Source organism: Fundulus heteroclitus, unplaced genomic scaffold (genome assembly GCF_011125445.2).
Source record: "Fundulus heteroclitus isolate FHET01 unplaced genomic scaffold, MU-UCD_Fhet_4.1 scaffold_62, whole genome shotgun sequence".
Lineage (NCBI taxonomy): Eukaryota > Metazoa > Chordata > Actinopteri > Cyprinodontiformes > Fundulidae > Fundulus > Fundulus heteroclitus.
The window spans coordinates 1,372,382-1,394,822 of record NW_023397055.1 but is presented as its reverse complement, the minus strand read 5'-3'; the positions used below and the strand labels follow the sequence as shown (position 1 = coordinate 1,394,822).

At 38.4% G+C, this 22,441-nt stretch overlaps 2 protein-coding genes across 2 annotated transcripts in view; one reads left to right on the top strand and one right to left on the bottom strand.

Annotated features, from left to right (window-relative positions):
* Positions 1-22,441, bottom strand: part of LOC118561361 (gastrula zinc finger protein XlCGF57.1-like) — a 58,190-nt gene that overhangs the window by 7,734 nt on the left and 28,015 nt on the right. The window contains exons 2-3 of the mRNA XM_036133413.1: positions 19,577-20,653; positions 19,329-19,492 (exon numbers count right to left, since the gene is read on the bottom strand). Coding sequence (XP_035989306.1) covers positions 19,329-19,492; positions 19,577-20,231 — 819 coding nt within the window. The 5' untranslated portion in view covers positions 20,232-20,653. The remainder of the gene's footprint in view (positions 1-19,328; positions 19,493-19,576; positions 20,654-22,441) is intronic.
* LOC118561344 (zinc finger protein 568-like) lies at positions 4,366-6,959 on the top strand (the record flags this gene model as incomplete). Its single annotated transcript, XM_036133395.1, has 2 exons — positions 4,366-4,749; positions 5,074-6,959. Coding segments are annotated over 2 exons (1,101 nt in total), but the record flags the coding sequence as incomplete, so codon positions are not given.

Genomic DNA, 22,441 nt, shown 5'->3' with positions numbered 1-22,441 from the left:
ATTTATTAAGCACAAAATACATACAAATGCAAATCAAATAAATGATAAAAAAAAAAAACATCTCACTTAAAAAAAATTCAAAATCAAATACGTTCCTTTACTCCTATATGTATTTATAGCTGGGGGTTTATGTACTTTAAGAAATGGTTTATATATTTTTATTTCCCTAACCACAACTGGGAAACATTTTTGCTATTAAAAAAACAATGTATTTTATTTTATGAATTTCTGTTGTTTATTTTTTTTTAGAATGTGCAAGTTTGCCGCAAATACAAATGTATACAAAAAGAAACCCCTGCCTCAAAAAATACAAAAGAATAAAAAAGTAAGAAAAACGAAATATTTCCTACCAGAAGTTATTCTGTTCGCGCTTGCGCAAATGAGCTGATGGTACGGATCGTGCTACCGACAAGGTGTTCATACCGCGCAGCCACGTTGATCCTCCTGAGTTCTTTGTTGTTCTGCTGTGAGTCCAGAAGCTGAAAGAGAGCAGCAGCTGCTGCAGGTGATGAAGTCTGGAAAGAAGTCCAGCAGCTGGAGGCACAGCGGAGAAACTGGAGGGAAGCAGGAGCTCAAAGAGCGGCAGGACGCAGCAGAGGAGACACCGATGATGGGGGATGTTTTCCAGCCCAGAGTTCTGCTGCACCGATTAGGTTTGGAGATTTCCTTCTTCATGCTAACTGTGTGGATGGAGCTAAAGTTTAGGAGCCGTTTTCAGCAGCTGATGGATTCCTCCTCTTCATTGTTGCAGAGTTTCCCCCAGAAAACTGGCTAAGCCTGCAGCTCTGCATAGGAGGTGCTAATGCTAGCTTAGCATATAGCATAGAGGTGCTAATGCTAGCTTAGCATGTAGCATAGAGGTGCTAATGCTAGCTTAGCATATAGTACCCTTAAGCACGTGTTTGTCTGTCTGCCTCTGAACAAGGCCTTTTTGTTTATTTTTTTCCAGAAAGAGGATCTCGTGTTTTTATTCTGGCTGTACTATGGAAGACCAATACTGCCATAATTCAGGATAAATACAGAATAAATAAATTAGTAAATGAAATAGACTGGGCCAAAAAGTAGCTAAAATATAATATATGTTGCATAAAACACAACAAAATAGTTTAAAAATATATATTCAATAATTGACCAACTAAAGAGATACAAATGGTACATTTCTATTCAAAGATTTTACAGTCGTATTTCATGTCTTTGCTTTGATGCTTGTTTCTTATTTAAACCACTAATTTAATCAGTTTTTTTAACTATTTAATTTATAAGGTTGGGAATTGATAACATTTTCACAATTCCGATTACCTTATTGATTCTCTTATCTATTCCTATTTGGGGAAAAAATGAGAACAAACAGTTTGATGAGCTTTGTTTTTTACCTTTTTTTGGAATGAACTTTGTTTACTTAACTATCACACGACCTTACAAGGTCAAATCTGCAAATTTATCTTTGTTTAAATGAAAAATGAATATAAGAACAAACATAAATACAGTAGATGAGCTGTTTAGTCGCCAGTCAGAATCTGTATCCCCTGCGCCGAGAGCGCATTCAACTGGAAGAATGAATCTATTCAACTCCACCTCATTTCCAACCTATTAGGCGTGGAAATGAAGATGTTTTACTTTTCTTAACGAAAAATAACAATGGTGTCGTTACATTATCGTTCAGTTTGTGTGAAAAAACTGAAAATGTAACACTATTATAGTGCTATCATCAGGGACTGCTATGTCGGTTAAAACTCGATTGACCACTCAATATAACACGTTATGAGAAAGAAAACGGCTCTGTGGTCATTTTCACATGTGTCACGAAAATATTAGCTTTATGTTATTAGATTGTCGCCTGTATGTCTGCTTAAACCAAAAATCCACCTTCCTGAGTTCATCACAGCTGTTTACTGGTTTGTCTTTTTGACCTGCATGAATAGATCATATAGAGCGGATTTCACGTGTGATCAAATGAACACTGAATAAAGGTACAGCCAAAATTATCAGATTTAATAAGATTTTAATTCAACCAAGAACCATATAGAGATATTAACCATATTAAGAAAACGAAATATGTCGCTTTTAAAAATAGAACAATGTATTAGTTTAGTTTAAAAAAAAAATCAATTTAATTTTATTAGAATGTGATGTTTAAAATATTTAGACTTCACAAAGCTGGAGGTTAAACTTTTATTGATTTCAAAAATACAATACAAAATTCTACAAATTCCGAAGGGGATAACTCGTTTGGCACAACGAGTTTATACAACGCGTCTCGCCCATTGACAGCTGGAGATAGACACCAGCACCTCGCGAACCCAGCGGGGATAAGCGTGTTAGAAAACGAATGATGGATAGATGGATGTTCTGGGCTTTTTCTTTTTTTCTTGCCATCAAGATCTCAGCCAGCTGGCACCAGAAAATGCTATTATTGGGCTTTCTTCGTCTGGAAACAAATGCATACAAACATCTTACAGACGCAGCCATGATGAACTGGTGAACGCGCACAGCTGACAATACAGCGATCTGATTGGCTGAGCAGCAAAAATCAAATCACGTGACCTCTTGGACCGGAGCGCCACAGTTTAGATTTTTTATCGGCTATAACTTATTAATGTGCAAGTGAAAACGTGGGAACATTGGTGTTTTGAGATCACTGCTATGTGTAGCAACTTTTCCCGGTGGAAGAAAGTTTCCCCCTGACAGTTCATACGAAAGTTCTTAAGGAAGCGTCCTACAGATTCTGGCCCACGGACTACATTTGGATCCTTGTTTTTGGAATGGGAAAGTCCCTATTTAGCAACAGAGACTCCAAGATTTTATGCAACATAACCTCAAAAGTTGCATATAAGTGTTGTGTGAAGGTAATGAATAGGAGAACCTTGGAAAAAAGGGCCATCAGCGTATGGGTGGACAAGCTTGGAGGTCAAAAGCCCCAGTGGAGAACTCTTTACAAAGTTCCAATAAAAAAACAGACTGGTGATCTTCAGTGGAGGATTCTTCATGGTGCTATTGCAACAAACTTGTTTTTATCAATCATTAGTCCAGGAGTTTTTAATTAATGTCCTTTTTGCAGTTTGCCCGAGAGTGTTTTTCATGCTTTTATGGATTGTAAGAGAATAAAAGTTTTTTTTAACCTATTGAGTGTTTTTAGCCTTTTTGGTGTGTTTTTTTTACAAATTATGTTTTTAACCGATTTCCTTACAGCAGAGCAAATAAGATAAAGTCCCAAATGTTACATTTTTCAGTTTCTGAGACGAAAATGGCCATTTATCTATCTCGGCGGGACAGAGTGTAGGATGGACCTCAGCTTGATGTCAATAGTTTAAGGGTGCAATGTAAAGGCAAGGCTGCGACTAGAATTCTGCTTTTATGTATCCAATGGGAATTTAGAAGACTTTGTGCTTTTATGGGGTTTTAGGGGAATTCTGTGCACTGTCTGATTAAAAAATAATTAAAATATGGCAAGCACTTAATGTAAACGTTTATAAACGTTAATAAAACGTTTTTAATAGTGTATTGTTAACTTATTTACTTGTGTAAATAAATGATTTGTTAAAAAAAATCAAATCTTCTTCCAAATGTGATTAGCAGCATATTTAAACAAAGGAATAACCTTTGCAATTTTACAAATAAGTTACAAATGTAGGTCAGTGTGTCTGCAATATCATCAATTATCATCTTAATAAATGTGAAGTTAATTCCATTTCAGTACATTGATATTTTACTTTTATCTTTATTAAAATGTGCCTCAGTTCAGACTGAGATCAATATCCTTTCTAATTTGCATTTTGTGTTTCAATGATTACTGCAGATGTTGCTCAGAAGCGGATTGTTAAAGAAGATTCTTTAGACCAAAGACCTTGTGCTGACCTGCATCAGCCAAGTCCCCCTCACATAAAGGAGGAAGAGAAGGGAGTCTGCATCAGTCTGCGAGGAGAGGAGCTCAATGGGAAGGAGGTGATTAATACCATCAGGTTTCCAGTTCCTGCTCCCATAAAGACTCTGGATGATGAAGAGTCTCTGCTGCTCTCACAGCTTTATCCAGACCAAATTAAAGGTAGAGAGCTTCCAGAAGCGAATGATGGAGAATCCATCAGGATACAAGATCATGCAGATGCTTCCATTTCTGTAGAGACTGAAGACACTAAGAAGGATGAAGAGGACAGTGATGTAGAGCACCCTCTCTCTGAGCTGAAAGCCTTGTCAGACTCTGGACATAAGAAATGCTCTACAGAGAAGAAAAATGTGGACTCACGAAGGAAAGTCCAGACAGGAGTGAAGCTTGGCTGCGAAGACTGTGGTAAAACATTTATTAGAAAATACGCTTTAAACAAACACAAAATAATCCACACAGGACAGAAGCCTTTCTGTTGTGATCTATGTGGAAAAAGTTTTAGCCGAACATCTCATTTAAATACACACATGAGAGTCCATACAGGACAGAAGCCTTTTCGTTGTGATCTATGTGGAAAGAGATTTAGCCAAATAGCAAATTTAAAAATACACACGAGAATCCACACAGGACAGAAGCCTTTCTGTTGTGATCTATGTGGAAAAAGGTTTAGCCAAAAAGAACATTTAAAAATACACATGAGAATCCACACAGGACAGAAGCCTTTCAGTTGTGATCTATGTGGAAAAAGTTTTAGCGATAAAGGAACTTTAAACAAACATATAAGAATCCACACAGGACAGAAGCCTTTCAGTTGTGATCAATGTGGACAAATATTTAGCCGAATACAAAATTTAAACATGCATATGAAAATCCATACAGGACAGAAGCCTTTCTGTTGTGATCTATGTAGAACAAGTTTTAGCAATAAAGGAACTTTAAACAAACATATAAGAATCCACTCAGGACAGAAGCCTTTCAGTTGTGATCGATGTGGACAAATATTTAGCCGAAAAGAAAATTTAAACATACATATGAAAATCCATACAGGACAGAAGCCTTTCTGTTGTGATCTATGTGGAAAAAGTTTTAGCGATAAAGGAACTTTAAACAAACATATAAGAATCCACTCAGGACAGAAGCCTTTCAGTTGTGATCAATGTGGACAAATACTTAGGCGAAAAGAAAATTTAAACATACATATGAGAATCCATACAGGAGAGAAGCCTTTCTGTTGTGATCTATGTGGAAAAAGCTTTAGCCAAAAATCAAGTTTAAAAACACACACGATAATCCACACAGGACAGAAGCCTTTCTGTTGTGATCTATGTGGAAAAAGTTTTAGCCTAAAAGCAACTTTAAAAAGACACACGAGAATCCACACAGGAAAGAAGCCTTTCAGTTGTGATCTATGTGGGAGAAGTTTTAGCCAAAAAGGGTATTTAAAAATACACACAAGAATCCATGCTGGAGAGAAGCCTTTTGGTTGTGATCTATGTGGAAAAAGTTTTAGCGATAAAGGAACTTTAAACAAACATAAAATAATCCACTCAGGACAGAAGCCTTTCAGCTGTGATCTATGTGAAAAAAGTTTCAGCGAAAAAGCAAAGTTAAACAGACACACGAGAATCCATACAGGACAGAAGCCTTTCTGTTGTGATCATTGTGGACAAAGATTTAGCCTTAAAGAATCTTTAAACATACACATGAGAATCCATACAGGACAGAAGCCTTTTAGTTGTGATCTATGTGGAAAAAGTTTCATCCAAACATCAAATTTAAATACACACATGAGAATCCATACAGGACAAAAGCCATTCAGTTGTGATTTATGTGGGCAGAGATTTACCCAAACATCAACTTTAAATAGACACATGAGAATCCATGCAGGAGAGAAAGTGTCTCTGCGATGAAAACCAACTCAAACACACCTGTAGTTTGCTGACAGATGTTTGTGCGTTGTCATCAAACGCACAAGGATTTCATTTGGTAGTTTCAGCATTTCTATTGTAGCTAATCTTTAGAGTTGTGTTAAAACATTTAATTTTATTTATTTTGTTCAGACTGAGCTGTAGTACAGCTGTGTTGTCAGTCTATACACACTGCTGTAACCATTAGACTCAAGCTAATGTAAACAGTGGCCATAGGATGTGCCCCGTCACGTAATTTCTGGTCGATCTTTCACAACAGCGACCTCTAGCTTCCTAAGTTACCCATTTGAGTCATAACTATTTCCAGGAGAATTATTATTAAATCAAGTGACTTGGACAAATTGTATACTAAAACAAATTTTTGTTGCCTACAACTTGTGACAGTGTCGTGAGATTGCAGATGGAGTATAGATAACATTACAATATAAAGTGCAGCAGTGTTCAGAATGTGACAGTGTAGGAGAAAAACGGTTTAAAATAATGGTGCAAAAAAGCAATAATATGAAAGAATTTAGTGTTGCGCAAATATGGTGCAAAATGCAGTAAAAACATTGAGTTGTATCCTATTTAAATGGATTATTAATGTTCGGCAACGTTGGTAGTGCACAATAATGGTACGAGTGTGATGCAGAGTCCAGTTTAGAGTTCAACAGCCTGATGGCAGCAGGGAAAAAGCTGTTACAGAACCTGGTGGACCTGCAGATGATGCTGGTGAACCTCTTCCAAGAGGGCAGCAGGGAGCTACAGTCCATGGTGGGGGTGTGAGGGGTCCCTGGTGATGTTATGGGCTCATGACACGCAGCACTGGGATGAAATGTACTTAATGGAGGGAAGAGGAGCCCTGAGGATCCTCTTTGCTGTCCTCACCACTCTCCTCACGTTCTTTCAGTCGGAGGCGGTGTAGCCTCCCCACTACACACAGAGACAGCTAGTCAGAATGCTCTCTATGGTGCTTCTGTAGAAGGTGGTGAGGATGGGTGGTGGCAGGTGGGCTCTTTACTGGTGCCCTCTTCACCAGTGATGTGGTGTTCACAGACCAGGTGAAGTTGTCTGTGTCCTAAAGGTTACTGATATTTACTGAGCAAATCACTTTTTAAAATGTTATTTCCCCAAATAATGTTTAGCCTAATTCAGGTTTGCTTTGTGATTGGGTTGAAACCACTGAACTATATTATACACTGGAGTGCTAATCGCTGTCTGTTTGAACGAGTCGCTGTGAAGCCACCAGCTGCCATATTGGTACTCCCTATTTCCTCCAGTAACTAGGGAATATGTGCGCTACAGCATCGAATAACGAGGATTTTCTCATGTTTAGGGGGGCTTAAGACTTTTAAAATGTCAAATTTTATATATAGTTTTATGTTATGTTCTAAAAATATCAAGTACTGAGAAAGTCATGTGCTGAAATATTTTGCATTTTATTTATTTAAATATATATCTTTAACATTTATAAAGATATAAATAACAATATACAAAAACATATTTACATATGTGTATACATATATATACATATATACATATACACATACTTATATATACATTAATATATATATTTAATATGAATAACATGTAAAATATTTCAGCACCTAATTTCCTAGTAATTGATAGTGTTAGTACATCCACTGACTGTAGAATTACCTGTGAAACGTTTTCACACAGCCAGAAAACTGCTTGTTGTTGCAACCAAATCCTGTGGGATTCTGTGAGAGTAGGGAGTAGCAAGATGGCGGCCAGTGACTTCAGTTTTTCGGCAAAATCAGCACTCCAGTGTATAATATAGCTCAGTGGTTGAAACACATTAAATGTTGTTCTAAATTAGTTAAGCTAATTTAACTTCAATCCATATTCTTTAAAATGAACTTTGGTTCCCTAACTTGGATCTGCAGTAAACCAGGATTCACTAAATCATTCTGATGATGATTTTTAACCATTTTATTTGTCTTATTTGTTTCTATAATGTTTACATAGTTCTTTAGCTTCTTTTTATCTTAATTTTGCTCATTAGTTTTAGCTGAGTTCCACTAGCCTAGCAGAGAGGATTTCTTGGTTGAAAAAGTGTTAAATTAGATAAACAGCATTCTATAGTGATGTTCTCTGGATATTCATTTATATCTTCTAAAGTTTCTTTCTCTGTTTTATTACATATGTTTACACAATTTGCTGTTAAAAGAATGCCAATGCTCAAATCTTCCTTTCAACTATTGTTAAATCAGCCTTTTATCAACCATAAAAAAAACACTTTTTTATCAAAATGCTAACGGAAGCTATGTTGGTCAGCTCCATGTATTAAAAACACAATGTAACCGCCTCAACACAAAACTTTCCCTGTTTGTTTTACTGCCAAATCTCCCAAAAGCCTTTACTTAATTAATTGAACCAATAATTGCAGATAAATGCTGAGACTATTATCTTGTGTGACGAGACTGACTTGTGAAGCTTTCATGATTTTCATTTTATGTTCTTATGTTACTATTTGGTTTAGAAATGTAATTTAATTTGTGTGATTATTCCTTTATCAAAGGGCAAAATGTAATGGAAAATTTTCTTGTGTGTTTTAAACCTTAAACCTTGTGCAAAACATGTTGTCACCTTTAACAGAATGGAATATAGAGTCTATATCCAGTGTTTGCAGAGATGTAAGGTTAATCAGAGTTCAGTATATCAATGTGTGCCTACATGCTCATGAAGTATTCCTAAAACTGTATTACCTTTGTGGGTCAAAGTCAGGAGATGATGGTTATTTAGAGTGGGTGAGGAGAGCTGTTTCTTCCCCAGGTTATAGGAGGGGTTAAAGGTCAAAGGTCAAGATGAAGCTGTTATACGTCACATGAGGCTCTTTGTTAGTTTCTCCATGACAGGCTCCTCCTGTTTGTGTACATCTGTTCCCTATAAAGACAGGGTTTGTCTTACTAGGGGTGCATTTGGGGAAGAATGTACCTTCAATGCTGTTTGCCTTCAATAAAGACCGGTCTCTGTTTTGAAAGAGTATCTTGCTTCTTGATAATAATTTTTTCCATGACATATTTTTTCAAACCTAAACAGAGGAGTGAAATAAGCACCTTGTGCAGACAATGAGGCTACATAGATGAGGGGAAAATGTGACAAACCCGGTAGAAAATATCTATAACGGAATTAAGTAGAAGACTTAAAGGAAACTACTTTGGTATTTCTCATATTTAAAGAAGAAACTATCAAAGAGTTACTCTAGGATCCATAGTGTATCCTGTGAAACCAAACGTGTGTCAGAGGTCTGGACATGTTGCAGCAGTCTGCAGGGTGAAGGGAGGTGAGGTAAATGTAGCAAAGAACATGATTAATCTCAATGTACAAATGATAACGTGAAATGATGTAACTGTGGGGCAACCATGGCTTTTTTTTTGTAGTTGCCCCACTTGAAAACCTTGGTTCCAGCAGGCCCTGTCTGAGCTTTTGCAGTGTGGCGCTCCGTTTGTGCCAAGGTGCTGTGCTTCTCCTCATTCACCCCAGTCCACTGCATTCACAGCTATGCTATACCACTAGAGATGTATGGAGGCACCTTTAGAGGATAAAACATGTGAATTAATATGTGTAATACAGGTTTGCATGTCCACGCCTGTGTACATTTACTAGTCCAGTGTTAGAGCTAGTCCCGCTGTCTGCTCATCCATTGTTCTTCTCCATATAGGAGCTATTGGCCTGCACTTTAGCTTTAGATTTCTCCAAGAGAAAGTTGAAGTATGAGAGCGATGAAGAGCCAGGGTCAAGGCTTAATTTGTCGCTCTTTTTGGTGCTGTTTCTTGTGCGTTTGTTAATCTGAAAATGGATGCATTGGGAAAAGAAAATGAGAGAATCAACCGTGTCACTTTGTGTGACAACTAAACTTGCAACCAGAGATCACTCTGATCTTTCAGACCCAGGCAAATTGGTTAAAAGAGCCCAGATCATTTATTTGTATTTTTTCCAGTATGTCTTGAAAGATGTCAATGATTGCAATGGCCCATGCCTAGGCAATGTGTCGATATTAGGTTATGATATGATGATCTTAAGTACACTGTAAAACATCTGTTGTTTTTTAATGTAAAACCTTGGCAGCTGTAGTTAATGTCAGTAAAAAAAAAAAAACACAGTAAAAAATTTAAGCAAGGCCACCAACCCACCTGTATACCTTACAGTAAGAAAGTAAAAGTAACTGGGATGTGCTGGTGGCGTGCGGCCCATGTACCGCAGCCTCAGTCTTTTGCCGCATGTCTTCCTCTCTCTCACTCCCTTCCTCCTGTCAACATACCTTTAATAAAAAGGGACAGTACTGCCCCTAAAAATTAAAAACAAATGTAATTAAAACCTATGCTAACTATGTTTAAATATAAAGATTACTAGCAGTTCACCGTTTTATCATGTAAATTATACAGGTGGACTGGTAACCTTGCTTACATCTCTACAATACAATTCTGGCAACCACATCTGCCAAAGTTTCTTAGCAAAAACAATGGATTTTTGTTGCAGCGTTATTATACGATGGCTGTACTAAAAGGCCACAATTATTCCTACAACTGCACAGAAAACATATTGCTTTTTAAAGATATAACATATTTATTATTTTGATACAACTATACATAAATAGTGATGCTTTGCTTGATTTGCCAGCCATGTTCAGCACATTCTGGTTGCAAGTCGTAAAGCCAATGCTGTTTGTCAATTGTGGCGGTGCTAACCGGCAGGTTAAGCATTTTACAAATGCTACGCTTAAAACACATACGTCAGCAACATTTGCATGTCGATTTGACTGTAGTTACCTATAACACCCTTCCTTTGAAAATATGACACACTGAATAAAAAAAGGAACGTGGCTGTTTAATTTGGAATTATGTGTAAAGTCTTTCCCCCCCAAACAGCACTTTTTCAGAAAAGACATTTAAAAAAAGATACCCCTGCATTTGAAATGCTAAACAGCATGAGCATGTTGCTGAAGAGTAAAAGATGAATTAATGTCCTCAGAGAGACAGCTACTATCATGATGTGAAAAATTGTTATTGATTTATTGGCCTTATCAAGCCTGGCATTTAATGTCTCCGTCTAGGCCGAAGGATATTTGAGCTTTCAACTCTAAATAATTTCAAAGACTTGCCGACCCGCAACACTGATAACTATGTGCCTGAACGTGCAGTGTAGCCAGGCAGACACTGAACCCTTTGCCTCCGTTTTACTCTCTGAGTACAGGTAAGACAGATCAGGCCGCTGACATTTCTGCAGATATCATTATTTTGAACTGCGGGATGTAAATGTTGTCGTGTGTTTAACACTACCTTTTAGAGAAAGGGTTGAAGGCTGGCTAAGCAAAAAGACGCTGAAAAATTATAGACTTAGTGGAGTAGAGGTTGGCTGTAGCTCTGTTTGGGTTTGTTTTAATGAGCAGCCACGATGACACAAATCCATATCAGATAGCATATCAGATAGATAGATAGATAGATATATACTTGACATGCTTGGATTGGAAAGAAAGGATTCCCAGTGGGAGTTGGATAGACAGACTCTCATCCCTGCTAGTGATTGCTTGGTGTGTTTTTTTCTAAGTACAAGGTCCTCTTCTCCAGGGACCCAGTTTGTCCCAAAACATTTGTAATGGAGAGTGATGTAAAGGGCTCCCATCAGGGATCTTGGAAGCTGATTTGGTGTTATACAGAATCAGGGTTTGGCAACATGCCCAGCTCCACAGTAAACGTATGTCTGCAAGGTTTGGCCGATTTTATTGAAATCCCTGACAGATCCATTGCATGATGCTTGTCAAATTCTAAGTCTTGAATGCTGTTTCTCCAAATCAGAGTTTAAAAATCGATTGTATGCATGTGGAATTGTTATAAAACTGTCCCTTAATGCAGAAAGCAATGTGGAGATTGGATTGCAAATAACATTGGGCAAAGTTACCTCTAAAGACTACTCTAAGCAGTTAGCGTGTCCTGCCTGATGTCACTGGCCTAGCTTTGTCAGACGTCTTCACCTGATGGTTTGGGATGAGCAATCCTGCTGCGGACAGAGAGGATAAGACTCAAAAAGAGTCTCTTTCTTTTATTTGTTTTCAAATGTTTTTTTGCCTCCTGCCAGACCTTTTTGCACATGCACAGCAAATGGACCGACCCAATGTAGTGGAGACTGTAAGGGGGGGGCAGAGACACACTTAATATTATAAGCATTCTGGTAGCATTTTAGCGAAAGGATTTTAATCAAAAACAGAATTAATGTGCACAAATAAGTAATAGCTGTTTTAGGGGGCCCCCAGCAACTGCCTAGTTTTGCCTAATGGTAAATCCGCCCCTCCATGTCACGCATGACAGCGTGTTTTTTAAATGGGATGCAGCTGACTTAGCACTGCTGCGTGAAGCCAAGGCCCAGCAGCTTCAGGCCCAGGGACTCCCTTCCACAGACGTGGACAAGCATCAGACCAGGGAGGAGTTGGCTCTCCACTGCCGACGGAGGACACGAGGAGTGGACACCAGCTGCTGGAGGAGCTAATTGCAGCACTGATGGGGCCCCATGGCAACGACTCCCTCTGATAAGAAGAGGATGGAGCACATCTGGCGGGTCCAGAAGAAGCATGTAAAGTGCATCCAAGATCCAGCAGGTGTTGATCTCTACACTAAAACAGAGGAGCTGACCAAGGGAGGCGTGCGGCTGCCGGTGTTCAGGTGTGCCCGAGTCTCAACTTCCTTGGAGTCTTTTCATCTCCACCTCAACCGCTTCATACCAGGTTTGTATTGAAATTATTAAAACCTGAATTCGTGTCTTTAATGTGTTTTTTTGTATTTGATGTGTTTCATGTGTTGACTTTGCTTCTAGGAACCAGAGCCAACAGCCTGAATTTTCAGGTTTACCTGTTGGAGGGGCTGCACAGGTGGAACCAGGATCGGCGTGTTGCTGCCCTCATAATGGAGAAGTCGTCTTTTTGCTGCTACTCTGGTGATTTGTTGCATTCTGTCAACCAAGACTATGAGAAGCTGTTTGGCAGAAAGCTGGCGCCTGACTTGTGTCCACCGGCACGTTACACAGGTGAGAATGACATCAGTACTACCAGGCCAGAGGAAAAGTATGAGGCTCCAACTGTGATCTCACTAAAAACTCTTTTGCTGCATCACAATAAAACCAGCTTTTAGTGAAAAAAGTCAATTTTGTTACATGTTCTTTATTTTTATAAAGCATACAAAGTAACACGAAAAGGGGAGGATAAAGTAAAAAAACAAAAGCAGTAAACTTGAGTACATTATAGATAAGAATATAAAGATGCTGCTGGAACAGAGGACAAAAACATTTTAATTTAAAGTATTTAACCATATCTTTGTGTTCTGTATGAAATTAGGTTTCACAGTTGACACTGAGTTGAACCATTTTATCAATGTTTTTTACAGCATACTTGGTTTTACATATTCCAGTCTGTATTGTTCTTTATGTTTTTTGTTCTGTCTCAGGTGAGCTCATCAGACTGTTTCAGCAGACTGGTCAGCCAATTCAATTCAATTCAATTTATTTATATAGCGCCAATTCATGAAACATGTCATCTCAAGGCACTTTACAAAGTCAAGTTCAATCATATTATACAGATTGGTCAAAAATGTCCTATATAAGGAAACCAGTTGATTGCATCAAAGTCCCGACAAGCAGCATTCACTCCTGGGGAACCGTAGAGCCACAGGAAGAGTCGTCTGCATTGTCCATGGCTTTGCTGCAATCCCTCATACTGAGCAAGCATGAAGCGACAGTGGGAAGAAAAACCACCCGTTAGCGGGAAGGAAAACCTCCGGCAGAACCGGGCTCAGTATGAACGGTCATCTGCCTCGACCGACTGGGGTTACAGAAGACAGAACAGAGACACAACAAGAGAGACAAAAAGCACAGAAGCACACATTGATCTAGTAATCTGTTCTACATTAGATGGTAGTAGCGGGTGAGCCGTCTTCTCTGGATGATGTCACAGTTAACAGAACGCCAGACCAGGTGTACCTACTATGAAGAAAAAGAGAGAGAGCAAAAAGTTAAAAGCTGAAATGACGACAGTCATTTCAATGTAATACAATGCAAAACTGGAGAACAGTAGAAATCAGTAGAGTGAGAAAATTAGACCCTGATGTCCTCCAGCAGCCTAAGCCTATCACAGCACAACTATGCAGATAGCTCAGGGTATGGACACTGCAGGACATGAACCCCGACTCAGAGGAGACTTCCCACTTGGTTGAGAAGCACGATGCGGGGGTCGATGAGGAAGATGAGGGCTTCTCTGACCCCACATTGATGGATTTGGAGGTTTCTCCCAGCGCCTCCTCCACAGTGGCTCCAAGCCCCTTCTCCAGCACGTAGACAGGCTTGGTGGCGACTTGGTGGGGCTTCGGGAGCAGACCTCCCTTTGTCTCACCAACCTACAAGCGGACCGCATCATGGAGCTCTGGCACCGGCTGGATGACGGGGACAAGCAGCGGGTTGTTCATGCAGCACCGCACCAGGAGAGACTTTTAACTGGACGCTTTCCAATTACCAAAGAAGCCCTGCAAACTCCTGGTGTGGAGAGCACAGCTCGCTGCGTGCTAAGTGCCAGCAGTGCTCCTGCACAGAGGCCTGACTGCTGTAGGTTGGTAGAAGCCATTGGTATTAGACTTTGTGGTCTGCACCCAGCCCCAAAAAGGAAAGGCAAAGGCCCAGAATCATGGTGGTCCCTAATTTTGAGGGAGTATCATAAAACCAGGCAGCTGCTGATTGGAAATGCCAAAGTGATGCAGGGATCAGAGATTCAGCTGGTGGAGGTGAATAAGATTGTAATTAGGTTTTTAATATTTGTTTTTGGCCATATTCTTAATATTTCGTTTTATGAATTTAACCCTTTAGTATCTTTTTTCAGTTTTTTTATTGACATTGAACAGCACAAAAATATTTGTGAATAAATGTAATGACTTTTATTGCCCAACAGTTTTAACTGAAAAATAAAGCCGTTCTATACATGTACTTAAAGTATAATAATTGCAATAATTTTCTGACAAAAAATGATTCATTGTACTGAATGAATGACACTGTTATACAGTTTGTTCAAAATGGGGGTTAATATATTAATGTACCAAAAATGTACAAACATATACGTACATATATATATATAATCCATCCATCCATCTATTTACTTACTCGCTTTATCACTCATGGGGTCGTGACACAAAAAAAATAAAAAAAATAAAAATATATATATATATATATATATATATATATATATATATATATATAGATAGATAGATAAATAGATAGATAGAGGTGGGAATCATTAAATGGGAGTCATTAAATGATTCCAACCCCACCAATTATTACAAATTATTACAAGTATACAAATACTTATACAATCAGTTGCACAGAGTATTTTTCTGTAATACATGGGATTTCAACATTAAAAATATATATTTTTTATCTGTCCCTATGATCTGGTCAACTCTGTTATCACTGTTATAAAACCACATAAAAAACCCTACAGCATTCAAATGAAAACATGTGACCTGCACCCGGTGATGTCACTTCCTCTTGCAGAGAAGATTTGGAGGGAGCTATAGTATGTTAAACTTTCTCTCAATAATTTGTACAAAGTGTTGAGAATACACCAACAGTAGATTAATTATATGTCAAATCTGTTACTATGATATTCTTGTGAACCTGTCAATTTTTTAAAAACAATTATATGATGAAAATTAATAAAATTATGGTTTTATTCATGATATGTGGTATCTGGTTTTAAGCTAGCACATGGAGTTAAAGCACAAAATGGTGGAAAATGTCAACTCTGTTAACGTCAACTCTGTTACATGTGTCACAAATTTTAATGATAACAAAGTTGACAGTGACTAACAGAGTCAGATGTTCCCAATCACTTCTAAGCATTTTGCTTTAGTTTATACATTTATTGTGGGTTCTGGGTAATTTCATTGTACAGGCAAGATTTCTGATATCACTTTTCAAGGTCAAGGAGATGGAGAGTTATCTAGGAGATATGATTGATATGTTCCAGAAACAGCTAAGAGTCTTCACAAGGCATCATTTCAACATTAAAACACAATACAACCACTACCGTGAGCTCAAGAAAAGTATGACATCTCATGAGTGTTTGATTCACATTGACTTTTCAGAAAACTATGCTTGCAAATTGTCAGCAGAGATTCAAGCCGTTCATTTTGCATCTTCTCAACAGCAGGCGACCCTGCACACAGGAATCCTTCATGTGGGTGGAGTGGACAAACATTTGTGCTTCACAACTATCTCAGCATCAAAAGAGAAAAGTCCACCTGCCATATGGACACACATGTCCCCTTTGTTAGATCATGTTAAAACACACCATCCATCAGTCAGTGTGGTTCATTTCTTTAGCGATGGACCTTGCACCCAGTATCGCTAGAAGGGCAACTTCTATATGTTTAGCACAGAGTTGTCTAAGCAGGGCTTTCAGAAGGGCACATGGAGCTTCTTTGAAGCAGGCCACAGGAAAGGTGCTCCAGACGGAGTGGGTGGGGTTTTAAAAAGAACAGCAGACAGACTGGTCAGTGAAGGAAAAGACATTCCAAATGCCAAGCAACTGTATGACAGTCTGTTGAGTGTCCAGACCTCTATACAGCTGTTCTACATTGAGGAGGAAGCTGTGAACAAAGCTGTGCAGAAGATACCCAAACAATTCCCAGTGGTTCCATCCACAATGCACCTCCATCAAATGATCACTCAAGCACCAGGAAAAGTAATCTACAGAGATGTCAGCTGTGCCTGCTCAACGAAACAGATTCTTGAGTGTACATGTCACAACTGACAGAGATTTGAATTTGATGTTCAGCCCGTCCTCTCTGATACCGCTGAAGAGCAACAAACAAGAGGAGAAATTAAGTGGGAGAGCAAAGATGTGATTGAACAGTGGTGTGTCATTAAATATGATGATGACTTTTATCCTGGGACCATTGTTGAGGTCAATAAGACACATGCAAAAGTCACATGCATGCACAAGGTGGGGGAAAAAAAAAATTGCTTCTACTGGCCAAACCGTGATGACACTTTGTGGTATCCCATTGATGATGTTGTCAGAATCATCTCACAACCAACCCAAGTGACAGGGCGCTATGTTTAAATAGACAAAGAAATATGGGCTGAAATCGCCAGTGAATAATTTTTCAAGGGAGTAAGGGGGCAACAGTTGTTATTTTGTTGTGTTGTTATTGCTCAGATTGATGAATTTATAGATTTTCAGATGTTCTATGAAATATTTCTACATTTAAAAAGTTTCAATGTTAAGGTTTTTGGCCTTTTACGCATGGTTTGTCAACTCTGTTATTCATGTCAACTCTGTTCACATCACCGTCAACTCTGTTTCACCAAGTTTTGTTTGAAAAAAATATATAATAAAATATGTATTATTGTTAACACTACATGAAATTTCAAAGCATTTCATTCATTTTTGGAGCTATATTTAGAGAAAATGCAAACAGTTTTGGTAACTTTCCAATTAAATGTGTCAATGTTTTTACTCCTGAAAAAAAGAGTCTTTATCTTAGAAAACCTAAAGTTGAATTAGTGGATGTAAAGACAAAAGTTCTCTTAGGAAAGACATGGTTTTAAAATGTATTACATTTGAGAACTATAAATATTTACCCTAATTTGTCTGCAACAGAGTTGACAGATTTTACTGTTACTACGATGATTTTCAGATTAAATATTTTAAATCTTACATGTTTAAGCTTGGCAAATACTGGAAGTATTAAATTTTAAGTATTCTCTATGGGAATGAAAAAGGTTTTACTAAAAAAAAATTTTTAAATTTTTTATTTTGTCCAAACTTGAAATGTACCCGCAATTCTGAAATGGGCCACATATATATATATTTAAGGGTTTGTTATTTTTTGGGTTGGGTGATCCTGTCCTTTTCTGAATACCTACATCATTCACATTATCATTTGTACATTGAGATTAATCATGTTCTTTGCCACATTTACCTCACCTCCCTTCACCCTGCAGACTGCTGCAACATGTCCAGACCTCTGACACACGTTGATTTCACAGGATACACTATGGATCCTAGAGTAACTGATTGATTGTTTCTTCATTAAGAATAAGAAGTACCAAAGTAGTTTTCTTTAAGTCTTTGTCTCCTAGTCTTATCAGAATCAAAAATACTTCAATAATCCCAGAGGGAAATTATTTAACCTCTACTTAAACCTCTTTACTCCCACCACAGTTCCTCCCCCTTTAGGTTTTTGAATAATCCTTGAACTTCTCATTTACCCAATTAACTGAGCTTCAGAGCTTTCACTCTCTGGGTTTCAGACTTCCAAAAGATTAATACGTTTCCACTCAAGCCCCTAGAAAATCAACCACAGTACACGTGGTAAATGTTATGAATCTTTCTTTTGTCTTTGGATACATTAACATTTTATTTTCCACTAATACATGTTTAGTTCAGTGTTATCTTAGAACACAGAGGAGAGACTTTAAACCGACTGTCTCAAACTCAAATTCTTGAGGGCTGATGTCCTGCAAGGTTCAGATGCTCTTCCTCATCAGGAAACTGAAAAGGACTAGACTTTCCACTAAACTGTTAAAGTACTTCTACAGAGCTACTATAGAAAGTGTTTTATGTCTCAGTATAAATGTATCATATGGGAGCCGCAGGAAAGGAAGGATTTAGTTTTTTCCCTGATGCCATCAGACTATTGAACTCTAAACTGGACTCTGCATCACACTCACACCATTATTTTGCACTAACAACGTCGCCAAACTTTGATAGTCCATTTAAATAGGATACAACTCACCGTTTTTACGGCATTTTCCACCATATTTGCACAACACTGAACTCTTTCATATTAATGGCTTTTTGCGCCATTATTTTAATTTTCTTTTCTCCTACATTGTCACATTCTGAACAGTGCTGTCCTTTATATTGTAATGTTATATATATTCCTAATGCAATCTCACTACACTGTCGCAAATTGTATGCAAAGAAATGTTTTAGTATACACCCTGTGCATACAAAATCATAATAAATTTGTCTAAGTCACCTTATTTATTAATGTTATTATTTCTCCTGGAAATAATTATGATTCAAATGGCTAACTTAGGAAGCTAGAGGTCGCTGTTGTGAAAGATCAACATGAAATGACGTGTCAGGGCACATCCTGTGGCCACTGTTTACATTAGCTTGATGAGTCTAGATGTTGTCAATCTATGCAGACTGCTGTAACCAGGATGTGCTAGTGCTCAGTCTGAAAAAAAAAACAATAACCTTGAAATGTTTTAACACAACTCTAAACATTAGCTACAATAGAAATGCGGAAACTACCAAATGAAAACCTTGTGCGTTTGATGACAACACACGAACATCTGTCAGCAAACTACAGCTGTGTTTGAGTTGGTTTTCATCGCAGTTACATTTTCTCTCCTGTATGGATTCTCATATGTATATTTAAATTTGATTTTTGGCTAAAACTTTTTTCACATAGATAACAACCGAAAGGCTTCCGTCCTGTATGGATTCTCTTGTGTCTTTTTAAATAAGCTTTTTGGCTAAAACTTTTTCCACATAGATCACAACAGAAAGGCTTCTGTCCTGTGTGGATTGTTATGTGTGTATTCAAAGTATCTTTTCGGATAAATCTTTGTCCACATTGATCACAACAGAAAGGCTTCTGTCCTGTATGGATTCTCATGTGGGTCTTCAAACCTCTGCTGTCAATAAATGTTTGTCCACATAAATCACAACCGACAGGCTTCTGTCCTGTATGGATTCTCATATGTATATTTAAACTTGATTTTTGGCTAAAACTTTTTCCACATAGATCACAACTGAAAGGCTTCTGTCCTGTATGGATTCTCGTGTGTATTTCTAAATGTGCTTTTCGGCTAAAACTTTTTTCACATAGATCACAACGGAAAGGCTTCTGTCCTGTATGGATTCTCATGTGGGTCTTCAAACCTCCGCTGTCAATAAATGTTTGTCCACATAAATCACAACCGACAGGCTTCTGTCCTGTATGAATACTCATGTGTCTCTTTAAAACTGATGTTTGGCTAAAACGTTTTCCACATAAATCACAACTGAAAGGCTTCTGTCCTGTATGGATTCTCATGTGACTATTTAAAGTTGATGTTTGCCTAAAATCTTTTCCACATAGACAACAACTGAAAGGCTTCTGTCCTGTGTGGATTGTCATGTGTCTATTTAAAATTGATGTCTGGCTAAAACTTTTTCCACATAGATCACAACCGAAAGGCTTCTGTCCTGTATGGATTCTCATGTGTGTGTTTAAATCTGCTTTTCGGCCAAAACTTTTTTGACATAGATCACAATAGAAAGGCTTCTGTCCTATGTGGATTCTTATGTGTTTGTTTAAAGCGTATTTTCCAATAAATGTTTTACTACAGTCTTGGCAGCTAAGCTTCACTCCTGTCTGGACTTTCATTCCTGAATCCACATTTTTCTTCTCTGTAGAACATGTCTTATGTCCAGAGTCTGACAAGTCTTTTAGCCCAGAGAGACTGTGTTCTACATCACTGTCCTCTTCATCCTTCTCAGTGTCTTCAGTCTCTAAAGAAATGAAAGCATCTCCATGATCTTTTATCCTGACGGATTCTCTGGCTTTAATTTGGTCTGGATAAAGCTGTGAGAGCAGTGGAGACTGTTCATCATCCAGAGTCTTTATTGGAGCAGCAACTGGAAGCCTGATGGCATTAATCACCTCCTTCCCATTGAGCTCCTCTCCTGGCAGACTGATGTAGACTCCCTTCTCTTCCTCCTTTATTTGAGGGGGACTTGGCTGATGCAGGTCGGCACGAGGTCTTTGGTCTAAAGAATCTTCTTTAACAATCCGCTTCTGAGCAACATCTGCAGTAAACACTGAAACACATAAAATTAGAAAGGACATTGATCTCATTCTGAACTGAGGCACATTTTAATAAAGATATATCTAAGTAATTAAGTTAGATTTAATTCTATGATTTAACTACTTTTTCTTAGTGTTTAGTTTTAACTGTTTCTTATACAATAGAGAACAGTAAAAGTCTGGATTTTTTAATTATATAGCATTGCCAACCTGACAGTGTGTTGTGGGAGTTTTGGGTGGAATATTAAACAATAGTAACTGAGTTCCCATCTTTACTAAATGACAAGACGGTGGTATGACATTCCAGCACTTTTATTGAGAAACAGAGCAGAGATTCACATAGTTGGAAAGTAATCGCACCCCACGGTTCCGCTGCAGTCTCTGTCTGCCCTGTCTCTGCCTGCCTCGCTTTCGGGCTTCCCCTAATACTGCACCGTGGCCTTCCCATGAGACAAAACAAAGACAGTCTATCGTAAACAATCAGTATCCCTCAGCAGCTGCAGCATTTGGCCTTGCAATCAGAAAACAGTGGATCTTATACACAGACATCAGGTCTCCAGGCCTCCTCTGTCCGAGTGGTGTGAGGCCATAGTGACTTCAGAATAATAATTCTTATAACATTCCTCTCTTTTTTTTTTTTTTTTTTTTGATGATGGCGTCGTCAGCATCAATTCAAAACAAGATGACCCATCACTTGAAAATGTGAACAAAGCACAGAGGAACCATTTCTGTAAACTCGTAAAGTGGGACCCAAAGGGTTCCCGTGTTGGAACCGGGTAGTGCTGGAACTTTTAATACAGATCAACATGAATGCTTCATAGAGCTTTAACACACAAGATCAAAGATTTAGCTTTTGTCTACAATTTAGGATTCATCTAGTTAGGTAAGGCCTGTTTTAGGTACCTATGCGCATATTATTTTAAAATTACATTAGACTATGGTAAGCTAAACCTGTTCAGTAACCAAGGTCGAATCCGTCTACTCTTCACCCACCCTGAATACCCTCCAACTCCTTTCTCCACTCACCCCTACGATGGACAATAATCCAGCACTCCAAACTTACAACACCAGGAGCAAAGGCAGGAGAGGTTCAGTGCGGGCAGGGGAAACGCCAGAAAAAGCTACCCCTAGGGGGCAGTAAAAACTGGCAAGCCCCCCTCCCAGGGAAATCTGCTCTCGGCCAATCTGAGCCTGAAAACCCTGTATTGAATCTAAGTGTTATCATTACCAGCTAATATTAAAGGATCTTTAGAGCCAATCCGATCCTGGTTCTTCCTATATCAAATCAAAAGGTGCATAAACCATAGATCCTTGTGTGTCTGAAGCAAACAGTTTCCATTTTTTACCATAAAACCATATTGATCAACATGATGTAATATTAAAGTGTAGATCTCATAACACAAAAAAATCAAACATGTGAGTCAGTGGAACAGAGCAGTTAAACAAACAGCAACAGAATATGAGAAGAGTTCTAAACGTCAAGAACGCAAAGTTAAGAAAGCCTTCAGGCCATTCAGGCACAAGGCAGAAAATAATCTAATCGCGCTTAGGGTCTCTTCAGGTAACTCCTCCCGTTGAAGAATAAGGAATCAGAGTTCTCTGGCTTCTTCATCCCCAGTCCTCTTCTGGTTCCTCCACGCAGGCTGGACGATTGAGCTGGATGGTAATAAGTGTTCAGTTCTGGATGGGCACTGAGCATTTTATTTTGCATTTCTTTCTAATAAAACACTTTGTGAAGATGGTCTGCAGACACGAGTCCTTGTTCCCACTAGAGAACAGAAACAAGGTGT